Below are 14,255 nucleotides of genomic sequence, written 5' to 3' on the forward strand. Positions count from 1 at the left end.
AAAATATTTTCTTCTCCCATTAAATTAATTTGAGATCTGTGGTTCTTATTCCGTAAATCGATACCTGGAGTTGCAGTGGAAGTACTTGCTGCTGCCTGGTGGTGCAGTGTGGAGCAAAAAGCTGAGGGTAGGCAGAGCTCTCATGTTTCTGTAACAGTGGGGAGCTGTTAACTGCTGGTGTGTGTAGCCTTGAGTGCCACTGTCAGCTCAGAGTCATTTCTCACCCTGTGCCCCCTCATTCTGCGTGATTTTGGGCTGTGTGTTCCTGTGTGGCAAAGTCCTCTTCTGTCACCCTGCGGGCAGGCTGGAGGAGGAGGGTTGGTGTAGTCTACATGAATGTTTTGTTATCCAAAACGTCCTCTGTGCCCACCAGAAACATTCCTTCTGCACAAGCAGTAGATAATAGAGAGGCTGTAAATGTACACTGTTGAATCGGATGTTGGTTTTAGGCTTAGCAGAGCCTTTTGAAAAAAATCATTTTCAGTTACAATTACGTATTATTGAGGAGGTGCAATGGCGTTTCAGAGAACGTCTGAGTAGGATTATTATGGGTTATAAAATGTTAGTCTTTGAGTTTTAAGATAAGTATGTTACAGAAGGATTTTAGTATTTCCTGCAATTGTTTATGAAACAGGAGTTTGTGGTTTAGTTTTGGCGGTCTTCTGTGTTTCACATTAAATGGCCCTTTTAATTTGAAGGTCCTTTGCAGAATGCTTTAAATTTTTTGGGTTTTCTTTTTTTCTTCCTCCACAAATAAAAATTAGCTGTGCAGTACAGATTTCTGGTTTCTCACAGGAGTTCTGCAGAACTTCAGAAAGCAACAGGATAAATCCACAGGTGTGCAGATACATGGATAGCTGCCAAACTACAGGGTACTTCCTTTCTTCTTGCTGGGTGCCTTTTATTACCAACATTGACACTTCTCAGAGAACTTTGTGATAAGCTCTTACTTCTGTCTTCTTTAAAACCAGCTTCTAAGAATTGCTTTTGGTCTAGTTGGTAGCACTGTACAGTTACCTGGAGTAACCTAAAACCTAATGTCTCCTCCTGTCCTCTCCTCCCTACTTGTCACCAAATGGTCGGTAACGCTCTGACTGCTGCACCACTTGACAGTCTTCTCATTAACTGCACTTATCTTTATAAGGAATCTCGTGAAGGAAAAAAATGCGTGTTACACAACTCTCTTCCTTTAAAGCCTTGATTTGGAAAAAAAAATCTGCATTTGAATAGGTTATAGTAATGGGTTATAGCACCTTTTGCTGGTGCTTGCCTCTGTAACCTGTTACGCAATAATTAGTTGATGGTTGGTGTGCGTTCTCTCCTCAGCTGTAACTGTTCCAAGGAAGGTTTAACTGCAGTCTCTTGGATGATTTTTACAGTCTACATTCTTTCATAAAGCAGTCTTTTCTTTCTTCAGGATAAATTAGTGTCCTGACTGTCTTCAGTCCTTTATTTGGGATTGCTTCAAAGTGACTTCATATGGTAAGAGTATTGCTTTTTCCACTAAAGAAGGGAAAGATGCAACTGCCAAATTATACAATCTGGTTTGGGAAATACACCTTCTTATTTTCCTGAAAATTGCCTTATTAGGCTTTGTGTAAGGGGAAAAAAAAAAAAAAGAATTCCTAAATCAAACAGACCCTTGATGTTTGTTCTAAGTTACTGGTCAGAATTGGTTTTTTCCTAACTACAAGTATTTAATGAAAAAGTTATTTACTCATCCTTATCATATATGATCTTGTTTCTAGAAGAGAAATAACTGCAACAGACTTGGTTTACAGTAGGTGTTTTAATTTAAGAGAATTAATTAGATAAATCTTAATGAGGTTAAACCACACAAACGGAATATCTCTTTTACTGAGTTCAGTAAAATCTCACATGAATCTAGCTTAGGTAGTTGCCTGTATTTAATCAGATGCATTTAGTTTAATGGAATCAAAAACCACAGTGCTTTCTTAAACATCTTTTGTAGAGTAATTTTCTTTTTTGCGTGTTAGTATTTTCAGAATGTTACGTGAAGATTGTTTCAGAGTAAGTTGTCGTAGCAAACTTTGGGGGATTTAGAGATATCCCCAGGCACTGACAGAATGTTTAGGTGCTTAGAGAATAGTCTGGTTGGCCTTGAAAGCCCTGCAAAGCCCACAGCTTTCAGTGGAGCATATCCTCCGAGGAGCTGAAATAGTGTGGTTGGCCTTGAAAGCCCTGCAAAGCCCACGGCTTTCAGTGGAGCATATCCTCCGAGGAGCTGGAGCACGGAGCAGTACCAGGCGGTGTCCTCTGGCTTTCCCCTGGTAAAACTGCCACACCATACCCGGGTGCGTATAGAATCAGCCGTAACGGTGGGGTTTGTGTCGGTAGCGCTGGCGCAGCTCATGCTTCAGTCACTCGGAAAGCCAAAAATAGCGAAAGCATTTTTTTCCTCGTTCCAATATCAGGGGGTTTCTTACTCTTTGTGGTGACATTGGCTGGTGCACATGAGAATACTGGCATGTTTACCACTTAATTCTTGTGGGCCACAGGGAAAAAAATGTGCTAAACAAGTATTAGAGATTCATCTCTACTAAATGCCGTTGCTTTCTGGTGGTGAGCTCTTAGCTTGCATTGACGGATCCAGCGCAGTTGCTTCCCAGAAAGCTGGATGATGTTAGTAATTTTGGAGCACTTTCCTGTCTCAGGATTAGCTGGCAGAAATGAGAGTTATTTCCTTGGATGACTGAGTTCTGCGCTTGAAAGAGTGATTTCTTTTGTAGTCTATTGTTTTTAAGTAACTAAGGGTTAGATCGCTTTAGTAGGTCTCAGTAGTCACAGTAATAGGTTTAGGAAGATAAAGTAAGTTTTTTGCTTTATTGTGTGCAAGTATGCCGGCAGACTTTTAGAAAATCCTCTTGGAATTCAAAGGATAACATAAATGTAATGGAACCAAATATTTTTAAATGTAATACTTATATTGGGTTATTTATTTTCTTGTCATTAAAAATGTCTATTAGATATCTGTTTTGTCAGTAATTTTTTTAAAACCTGTTATATTTAAATATAGATAGCCTCAAATATTGATAGAGTTTTCCTTAATTTTTCCTACCATCTTCCTAGGACATTTCCTCTGCATTATCATTTGTGAATAACTTGTTCTAAAACCAACAGAGCTTAGAGTCTTTGCTTTCTTTTTTGCACGCATAAGTCAATTGCTTTAAAAATTCACTGTTGTTAGCGTTGCGCATGGATCAGTCCTTTTTACCACCGTATTACAACCTCATTTCAGAAAACCTACTTCATCTAGCAAAACAAACTTGCTAGCGTTGGCACGTTTCAAGCGTTATTTCCTCCTCTGCATTTTCTGCAAATGTCGAAAAGCATGGGGTGGTTTATTTAGGGTTCTCCAGTCCTTCTTAGGAAGCCATTTCTTTTCACATTGGTGTAGTAGGCGGTATACATGAGGCAGGAATTAAGGGTACAAATCCCTGGCTGAACTGCCGGCCTTGGCATGAGCTGGAGCAGACCCCAAGCTGGCTTTAAGCTGTGCCAGCAGAAGATTGACAGTACAATTCATTCCTCCTCTCTAGCTCGCAGCAGCTGGCACAGAAGCAGCTCTGCCGGCTTTACAAAAGCTGAGAGCGAGCTGACAATGGTCCTTCTTCGCTGCACAACTGTAGTCAGGCTCTGGCGATTTTGTACTGTTCGGGGGAAATAGAATTCGGTCCGTAGCCTGTTCCTGAAACACAGCGCTCCTGTGTATTAGTACTTGCTGCTGGTTTTTCCCGGAGTGCTGGATTTTGTTTCGTGGGTTTTTTTAATTAAAACTTCAGCTTTTCTGACTGAATACTTTGTTAGGTTTTCCTGTAGGTTGTGTTGGGCTTTCTAGTTTTGTTTCTGCAGCCATTTCGGTGTAATTTTTCACTTGCTGCTCCTTTATCTGAACATCGGTCTCTGCTGACAAAAGTGATGCAGAGCAACAGATGCCAGGATACGCAGCTTTTACTGTAAAAGATAGTCACTTTTCCTATCTACTTACGTTTCTCACTGAAATCCTGTATTACACAACATAGATGGAAAGCAGAAAACTAGTTATTGCTGAGTTTAAGAAGTATGTATGGTCTGAATCTGTAGCACACGTAGCTAAATGTGATGTCTGACTTCAGTTAGTTGACCTTTGAGAAGATTTTTGGGATGATTCCAAAAGAAACCAGAATTTGTCTGTCTTACTATCTTGAGCAATCATTCATTTTTTTTCTTGAAAGGGATTCCTTTATGAACCAGTAGGCGCCTGTTTTTTAAAATAACAATCCGACGTTTTGTAACCCATACTGAATTCTCTTGGATGAACTGTTTTGTAATTAATGGTATTGCATTAGTGTTTCTGGAGTCTCCCAGCTAGAGAGTTGCTGACTGAGACATCTGTTACACAGAGATTTGTTTGAAATTATGGACTCTCCTCCAAAATTCTGCAAGTTAGATCCCGACCACTTAGAGAAGAGCAATATGTGAGTAAGTAAAGAGATGGAGGATAACAGTAAAAGTGTTAGTGTTGGCTTCACCCGGTGATTTGTCCCGTCTAGTCATCTGGTGGTGTTCTGTAAGCATCACTGGCAGATCCGAAGACCTTCAGACCCCTCACGCTTGCAGAGCAGGTAGGCAGACCCCAAATTCTAAACCATAAAGAAAACTGTGCCCTTTTCTGCATCATCACTGGGCTTGAAGCATGGGAGCATCATACCCAGCATATGCACAGGCAGATTTTCTCTCCTCTTTCTTGAGGAAATGTGCATCTAGGAAAGGCTGTCTCAAGAACAAATCTTGCAGTTTGCTCCAGCCTGCCATCCTCTGCCAGGGAGCAGAGAGAAACTTGCCTGTGTGCATGTGCTATGTAGCATGGGCATTGTGTGGAAATGCCTCCGTGGAAGTTACTATACTGTGTAGCATGCACTAAGCATTCTTTAAGGCAAGAAGGCAGGGCACAGAGTCCAAGAAAAGATGGTAGTTGGAAAAAACCCTTTTGAATAATCTATTGCCTGTTGGCTGGAGGAAGGAGCTGGTAAGAATGGGCTGTAGAGTAGAAATAATATTGAAACCATTTGTCCCATTCTGGTCTAGCATGGGTGCTGTGAGATGTGTGAAAAGGCTTAACTCTACTGTCCTGGTTGCTGTTAAAATATTTTTCTGAAGGAATGGAACTGTTTGCTGCTGGGTCCTTGGAAGAAAAAGGCAAAGTGAGGTGGTGACTGGAAGTTAGCTGAGTTTCTCAGTTTGGGGGACCGGGCAGCGTGGGGGTGCTGGAGGAGCAAAGATACAAACTTGTTTTCGGGCGGTTGGAGCAACAGGCTGCCCTCGGAAGCTGCAGCGCTGTGACGTGTGTCAGCGTAGCCATCGGTGGGAGTGGAGGAGAACCTTTCCACGTTCCCGTCAGGAAGGAGCAAAGCTGTTATTTCCTTCTGATGCTGCCAAAGGGGAATCCCTCTGTGTTTTTCTCTTTCTTGAAGGAAATGAGCTAAGACTGATTGTTTCAACCTCGTCAAGGAGGGAATTGACCTTCCTGCTTGTTTGCCAAGGAAATGATTTGTTTTCTTTGTTTCACAGCTTTTCCTTTTTGTTATAAAGCATTAGTAACACTCAATGGAAGGTTTATGGCACTGTGATTCCCATGCAAATAAGTATAAATTTGTGGCTCTGTTTCTGCCGTTTAGCACAGTGTTAGAGGTATTCAGACTATCTGCATGAGAGCTAAATTTGGAAGGTAGAATTTGTTGTCCAGGTATCCAGAAGTATCAATTCTTTCCGTTCCTGAAGTGGAGGTTCATTACATTAACCCAAGTGTAATAACAAAATTATTGCCAATTTACAAGGACGAATTTCTCATCAGTTTCATATTTCTGTTTATTTTATCAGTGCGCTGCTTGCTTATGTTAATTTGTCAAATGAGATTTGACCTCTTCCTTTTCTGAATTTGAATTATTAAGAGGTTTTAATTGCATCTTTTGGTATTCCTTGGCACACCCCCCACCTCTAAATTTATTTACAGTAATGTTTCATGAGGCTGTGTCACAGAGTACTGTATTTAAAGTAGATTCATGACATTAGCTTTTTCTCCCTGATCATGCCAGTATTTTATTAATGCTGCAAGTGACATATTTTGACTTCTCTGCATTTTTGAGGAACCACCCACGGCTCTCACTGGTACTAAAGATGCCACTAATATTTCTTCAGTTTTTGAAACTTCAGGCATTCATCTTCAGTAGTGAACCCACTCTCTTTTTAATAACTTTTCTCTTGTGAAATTTTGTACTCCCTTTAGGCCTTCATTAACCCGTTAGGCTGATTTGTTTCGTTATCTCAGTCATATAGTAGCCTTACATGATGGTGGCATCCCCCTTTTTGGTACTTCTGCTGTATGCCACCTAAAGGTTTGTGAACCTTGAGTTTTGAAGCAGTTTGTAAAGCTGCCTGGCTTCACAAAGCACGGGAATTCCTGTGTCGTTAAAGGACTATTGCCACGGTGCACTTGGATTGTAGCATCTTGACTTGCTGCTGTATTTTGTTACTTCTTTTCACTGTGTTTTATGAGCTGGGGAAAGTATTTGCTTTCTTGAAATTCGGTATCACTTTACTTCTGTATTCTCTGAACAAACTTCTGCTGAATCCAAGAAACTGACATTTGCTCTTTTCACATTTTCCTTCTGCTTTCTCATGCTTTCTCCCATAACTAGAAGATGAAGAAGTCTGTACTTCAGTTAGCCTTTGGATCATTATTGCGCATCCTGAGCCCTTTTGCCACGTAACTCTTGATGCTCAGTCCACGAAATTGTTGCAACAGATGCCTTACCCATTTTATGGGATTCGCCATCAATTCCTATATTTTTCCATGATTGTCATTAAACAACTTCTCCTGTTTTTCTCTTTGTGCAATTACCTCATTCTCAAGAGGTTTAAACAAGAACAGCCTTTGTGCTACTGCTGTGACATACATGTAGTCTTACTTTGCTTATCTCTTCTCTCCATTAACTGTTTTGTAGTTTCTAGGGTAAAAGTGAATAAACCATTAAATCTTTCAGTACGTCTGCTATCGTGCCAAATACTGTAGGTGACAATTGGTGTTCCTGCTGTCTTCACTTGGGTATTACTTTTTTTCTTCCAGGGTGTTTTAACTCTCTGAAACATGTTTGTGAGAAGGTTTTTGTGGTTGGATTTGGAGGTTGGTTTTTTTTACACTTCAGTTTTCAGCAGTTCTTAGATTTCACTTCTTATGGCCCATAAAAGAGAGACCATGGGTTGATACAGCTTGTCTTAATACAGTCTTTGAAGATGATCTATAGCTGAAATATGGCAGGCTTCGTGGTTTTCCTGTTCTTTGGACATTCCTTTATGTACTCTGTGTATGTAAGTTTACTGAGGAGATGGTGATAATGTCTGAGGTGCTCTCCTGGTATGCTGACAGCTTTTCTTCTGTGCTTTTTCAGTTGGTTCCTAGAAGGACTTGTGGGACAAGTGCGTTATAAGAGAAGGTTTCTTCTCCTAATTTTCCTTTTTTTAGGAAAAGGGCATATGTAATGGAAGTGGTACTTAAGATAGAGATCTTATTTGAGAAGGGATTGGCCAAGCATCTGGTCTGTGTTGGTGTGGGCTGATCTATGCAGGTGTTGAGAGCATGGAGGAGAGGTGAGTGACCCTTTGTAGAGGCAAATTGTGGAGGTTGTAGACCAGAAGAAAAAACATGGGCCAAGAGTGGAAGGAGAAGCTAGCAGGTTTTACAATATTTGTGGAAACTGTAGTATAAATTTTGTTCGTATTAAAATATTAACTTGAACTTGATTCTAATCTCCCTTTTTTATAAGGATGTTCGAGCAAAGTAGTCTCGTATTTTTCAGCCATTGATAGGAATTAGTTTCAAAGGAAATGTTACGGCAGCCTTTTCCTTTCTTGTTGTTTTTAAGGTCTCTGGTTTTTTGCTCATTGAATTTTCTAGTTATTTTTCATACGTATGGACTAACAAAAATCACTGTGCTCCGGATTTTTAGACTGGCAGAATTCTAGTGGCAAATACAAAAATTGTGCACTATTTCAATACGTTGTGTTTACTTCCTGCCATGTAACTTTCCTTTCAGACCCAATTCAAGAGTGTATTTCACTACTTCCATGTTCACCAAATCATAACCACACGAAGAGGTTATTCACCACTTAGGAATGAAAGTCCATCTGTTAGTTATTATCTTTGCTGTGCTGCAGCACTGCAGAATGAGTGCTTGGGAGAGACTTTAAATGCTGTACCCAGGCTTTGCTTTCTCCTAGGCGAATGCAGATACCTAGGAAATGCTGCCCTCTTTTCTTTCGGAGGGGAAAAAAAAATATCTTTGTTCTTCCCATAAGTTAGCAGAAATTTGACTGTGGATTTTTAGGACTAGACCCAAAAGAGATAGCATGATTTATTGTATCTGAATTATGCCAAGTAAATACCTCGATGTTTCCACTCAGTTCTAGGAAGAAAAGACATCTTTGTTTAAAATATGCACCAGGGTTTTGGTTGATTTCTCTCACAGGAAAATTATGAACATCATGAAACAAATATGCATTTTAGTAATATTTACAATCGTTTAGGTGCTTAAAACTTGAGCGTTCTCTTTTCTGTGTCTAGAAGACTAAAGAAACAACATGGTGACAATTTATCTTTAATTCCACGTTGCAGGTTTTTCTTTATTATTATTAAAATCGAAGTTCCTGTAGATGACATTCAGGAAAACCTGATCAGCAGGGAATTTCCTGCTGTCTGAATTCATGGAGACAAGTTACGCCGCTGCGATGATAGCCACAGACTCCGGCTGAGGGGAGCTTGTTGTGATGCGGTGACCTAAAATGGGGGAGACAGATTAGGAGAGCGAAGGGCTGAATTCCTGGAAGGTGGTGGAATAACTATAGATAACAAAACTATCCTTTGCCGAAGCTCAGAGATGCTATCAAAAGCGCAGTCACATTAATTTCAGTGCTTCGTGAAAGGTAACGGAGCCATTTGTTCATATGGGAACTGATCTGGGATTGCTGAATCCTGTTCAATCTTCTCAATTGTCACAATTTTTGGAGGCTTTTAAACTGCGTGCTGGCAGACAAATTTTATTTAATTTTTGTCCTTTAAAAAGCAGTTATTGTTATTTCATTCCAGCTAAAATCAAAAGCTGTTGTCTGCCAAGATCGTCTCTTTGTGGTCCTTATAAATGGAGTCATCTTATTAAGAAGAAATCCAGGCCTCTTTCTTGCTTCATGACATGGGCGTTTTGTCTGTCTTGGGGCGGGAGAGTAGTCGGGAAAGTGTATTATTAGATGGTGGGTGTTGGACAAGGAGGCTGAAGGGATGTATAAAAGGCAGAGAGAAAATATGTGGGAAGTAAGTACCAGGGAGGCAAGATGGAGAGAGAAGGGTGCAGAGGGAAGTCCCGCTGAATTCGGGAGCTGGGAAGCTGTGGCACAGGCAATTGGTGTGAACTGGGCAGGGGGAGAAATGAGAAAGCAGGGCAAGTGTTTAAAAGAAAGATGTGGAGATGGAGCGTTAAGGCAGTGGGTTTGTCGGGGTGGTGACTTCATTTGGTGCCAGACTTACCTGCAAATTCAACCTGTCGTGAGGGGCTGAAGGAGGGGACAGCAGCCTCCGTTCCTGCAGCTGGCCCTGGGGCCTGGAAGAGTCCAAGCGAAAAGACACACTTAGGCCGGTTGTCCTTCATTTTACTGGGTTGTCACGTGCAATGCACCATGAAGGAAGTTACAAGACATATGAAAATGCCATTTCTTCTCATTTTTCAAAAAAAAAAAAATCTAGCCTTTAAATACGTAAAAATCAAAATTGTATATGTATATAGGCTTCTGGAAAAGCCTCACAGGGCAGCCTTCCTTTGCCCCTGAGTCGGTGTTAATCACCTGATGTATGACGTTGTTCTAGTTCTGGGATAAAATTGGGAAGGTTTCGATCATGAAAAAGTCTTTCAGAGAGAACTCAAAAAAATCAGTCTTGCTCAGTAGCCATCCTGTATTAGAGTTTGGACTTGAGTGACAAGCACTAGTTTTCTTCTGAAAGCTTTTAAGCATGCGCAGTCGAGGAAGAGGTTGGCAGGTGGATTAGCGGAAAACCGCAACTTGCACTTGTGTATGAAGTAGGGAATGTGGTAGACCCAGATCTTTTGGATAGCATAGACAATGACAGCAAAGTTTAATAAAAGAGAAGTGTTAAGCTCCTTTGTTATATTCTCATTGAAGTTTACAGCCTACATTATGCTTTAAAAATTTAGATGTTTTCTCTGTCATTGTCAACCAATAAAATTTACTTTAAAAACAAAAAAGATAAAGCTCTGACTCAGTGATCTAACACTTCTGTAATTTACTATCGTAAAATAGTTTTAAGTATAAATGTTTTATCTCATGCCAAGCTGGACGCTAAAGATGTTTTGTCTAAAGCATGAGATAATGGAAAGTGTATTGTGGCATGTGAATTACTTTAGCCTCTTGGTGGTAAATGTTTGCTTAACCAGAAAAGAATGTGTTGAGGTCCTTGCCAAAGGTAAGGTATTGCCATACTTTGCATTTAGAGTACTGTAAATAAAGCAGTAAATATGTTTCTCTCTGTGTGTGCTAATCCACAAGTTATGAATGCATTCATTCAATGAGAAACATAACATACTGTTATCCTTTTGAAAGGGTTTTAGTAAGAAGAGGTCATAATTACTTTGGGTTGAGAGAAACATGAAACCAAATATTTTCATGATGATTGAAGTTAAATATGAGAGAGAAATATTTTTTGCTCAAACTAAGTTTCCCTTAAAGCCCAAGAACGCAAATCCTGGTTTACTTCCAGTATTCTTCTTGCGTGCTGACTCCTCTGATGCACTGTTCTTAATCACACATGACTGTAAATCATAAAGTATGTGATTTCCTTCACCCGTCCAGTGTTGGTTTTGGCAAAAGCAAACCCAACTGCATAATATGTGAATGGTCAGAGGAGGCAGAGCAGCTATGGGAAATACTCCACTTATTGCCTACAGTATATTTTGGGTTTGAACTTCATTTGCTTTTAACTGATACAATGGCTTAGTAGTAATTTAATAACGCTGATTACAGAAAGAATTGCCTAACTCAGATTGCAGTGTAACAATATCAGGGCATCTGTTGGATGCCGTGCAGTTAGAGCAAGTGAAAGCCACAGGGTTTCTCGTTCAGAGGGCTTGGAAATATCCCTTCCTTTCCCCAGAATCCCATGGCCAGGTTTCCACTTAGAGCTGGGAGAGAATATTACAGCTGTAGGAGTTAATTGTGGAGAGGATGCTCAGTTTGCTTTTTATTCCGGTGGCATCATTTGTTACGTACTTGGCTTCACCCTCGAGGGGCGAAGAGGAGCCCTTCTCTGGAAGGGGGAATTCTGCGGGGAGTTCCTCGCAGGAGGTGCTGTCAGCAGAGACTTGCTGGGCGTGCGTGGGGATGGGGCACTGTCTGTTAGAAATTACTGCCCCCGTGCTCGGCACCTCAGAGCCCGTACTTCTGTAAAGACAGAGCTGTAAGTGTTTACATATTTGCTTTAGTAGTCGTTCAGATACGCATGTTATTTCATCTTCACAGTACTTCACTGGTCATTCATAAGCAGATTTGATCAATAAGGTACACTGCTAACCATGTAAATTAAACCTGTGGTGTTAAAGCCTATAAATAGAATATTTTTAATAAGCCCATAAATAGAATATTTTTAATTTAGAATTGGATTTTTGGTAAATATATCCATTTTTATAATCTATATCCACATCTCATTTGTGGTAAAGATATTAATTAGGAACTCAAAAAACATTTTGGTCCATAGAGAAATTTGACTTTGATTCTCTTGTTGTTATGCTTGGATGTTAGGAGAGTTTTAAGAAAGAATCACATAGTTGCATAAAAAGACTGAATATGTAATTTGAATCATAAGATTGTTCTTTTGAACATATCATCTGAAAATCTTGTGAGTTGCCAGAAAGCTGGGTTGTGAGGTTTTTTGTTTTGGTTGTTTATTTTTTTCTTTCCAGACAGCATACATTATGTCCTTGGTAGTATTAAAATCCAAAATAAACTTCTCTATTATTTTTCAGGTACAATGAACTGGATGCCAGTAAAAGCCTCCTAGACAATTTGAAAGGCAAAATAATAATTGAGTATCCAACGTTATTTGTGGTCTTGAAAACCTTGAAGAAGGACATGGTTATTCTTGGCCAAGGTAAGCATTATGCTATACTTAGATATTTTAGATAAATAAACAGTAATTAAGGGTGCACCTATTAATAATACCAGAAACGTGCAGTATGTCTTGTGTTTCCCTCTGAATTTAAAAGATGGCTATATAAAAGCTGTTATGAATGCTCTGTCGTAAAACTGGTGGCTGATGGCTTACACCGTAAGCTGTATTGTATGGTTTTTTCCTAACTTTGTTTACTGCTGCTTGATTCTTTTTTTCTTCTTTTTCGTTTGTATTTTTAGCCACTAAGGTTAAACAACTCTTCAGACTTGTGCTATATTTTGTATGTACCAATGTTTGACAGAGTTTGTAATTTCTAAAAAGTCAACCTGTCTGGGGAGGATGATTTTTAAGTAACCCTGCTACTCATACTAAGTAATCATTCACCGTTATTTCCCAAAATAACTCCTAACATTGAACATATAATTCTGAATTACGGGATAGTCAATGGAAATGAATGGTAAAGTAGCTTTTCAGGTGGGTTAAAAGCACAGTCATCTTTCAAAAAATACTTAGTTGAGAGAAAACTTCCATCTTGGAATTAACTTAGAGGAGAGCCCAGCTCTCGCAGGACTCTGTATTTTAGTTTTGAAGTTAATTTTCATTTTAATTCCCAGTATAAAGGCTTTGTGTCCCAGCTTCGCTTTCTGCAGCAGAAGAAATCGGTTCCCTTGTCTCTTAGTCCCCCAGCTACTCCCCTTAGCCATCCAGTCCCATTCTTCTCAGTGATGGACCAGTCTGTAATTTGTACAGATTTCTGAGTCAAAGCTTTGAATTGTGTTTGCAATGGTTATTTCCCTGCAGCAACTCAAACATGGCTCTATATCTGTTTAATTTGTCTTAATAAATAAGAGCCTGATAAAATTGCACCAGTGATATCAAACGTCCGTGGATCTTGACTGCTTTGGCCAGAGGACGCTGAGCGATCCGTGGGAGCAGCCTGCAGACCCTCCCTGTGCCCGGTGCTCCCCCCGTGAGACCCTGCCAGGGCTGAGGAGGAGTTTGTCTGGGCAGCAGGTTCACCAGTACACGCCTGAGGAGCTGAACGTACCTATGCTGGAGTACAGAGAAGTTAGAGGCTTTCACTGTGTCCATTATGTCTTCATCTAGGTCCCTCACTTTTCAGGGGTCAGCCCTCTCCCTCTGATTTGCATGTCGGGAGGGAATTAAAATTGATTGACTCATGAACTTGATCCGAATAGGGTGACTGACGTTGTCTCCTGAGCTCGCAGGGAGGTTGCCCTTTTAAGGGTATCGGTTCAAGTAAGTGTTGATTGACCAGCTGTGCTTTGAGGTTGTGCTGCAGCAGCAAGTAGCTGATTCTGTGGAAGGCAGAGCGGAAGGGCCGAGGGAAGAACGACGGCGATAGCTGGGGAGGTGCCGACAGCTCGGTCACAGGGCCCTGCAAGTGAGTGTGTGCCTTCAGAGTGCGACCTGCTGCTGCTGCAGGGGTCATTCAGGGAGCAGCCAGCCCTCCAGTTGGTGTTCAGCGATCACTGGCAGCTATTTCAAGTTTTGGGGAACCATGAATTTTCTTAATTTTTTTTTTTAAGTCTTTCTACAGATTTCATAAAAATCAAGCGTATAGCTCCCTGTTGAAGTGTCCTCGCTGCAAAGATTATAGCTAATGGCAAAAAAAAAAAAATTATGTGTGTCATCTTTACAGAGTAAAGAAGAAAAAACGGCAATTAGTTTGCTTTACCAGTTGAATTCACAAATAGTTGCTAAGAGTGGAAATCTTGGGTTCACCTCTAGACTCTCCAGAAGTCTGTTGGGACCAGAGAGGTGCTTTAGCCCACTGCCATCTCCCAGGAGGTGACTTTTCTGCTGCCACATCTTGTGCGTTACCTGCACTCCGGTTTCTTTGACATGTACAGCTCTTTGTACCAGGGCACACTCCTCCTGAGCCATTCATCCTGCTTCAGCGTATCCCACCTCTGCCAGTACAGCCTTTCTTCCTCTTGGCCTTTCTTCTCTACATGTGCCTGGAGAGACGCTGGTCTCGGGGTGCCGCTCCGCCTGAGCGCCC

At 40.7% G+C, this 14,255-nt stretch overlaps 1 protein-coding gene across 1 annotated transcript in view; it reads left to right on the plus strand.

The window, feature by feature from the left end:
- The window catches only part of ZNHIT6 (zinc finger, HIT-type containing 6), a gene marked incomplete at its 5' end in the record, with an annotated part of 32,347 nt that overhangs the window by 15,727 nt on the left and 2,365 nt on the right, over positions 1 to 14,255 (plus strand). Inside the window, one exon of the mRNA XM_009866164.1 lies at positions 12,084 to 12,208. Within this exon, the coding sequence (XP_009864466.1) occupies positions 12,084 to 12,208 (125 nt within the window). The remainder of the gene's footprint in view (positions 1 to 12,083; positions 12,209 to 14,255) is intronic.

The sequence above is a fragment of the Apaloderma vittatum genome, unplaced genomic scaffold, assembly GCF_000703405.1.
Source record: "Apaloderma vittatum isolate BGI_N311 unplaced genomic scaffold, ASM70340v1 scaffold5433, whole genome shotgun sequence".
Lineage (NCBI taxonomy): Eukaryota > Metazoa > Chordata > Aves > Trogoniformes > Trogonidae > Apaloderma > Apaloderma vittatum.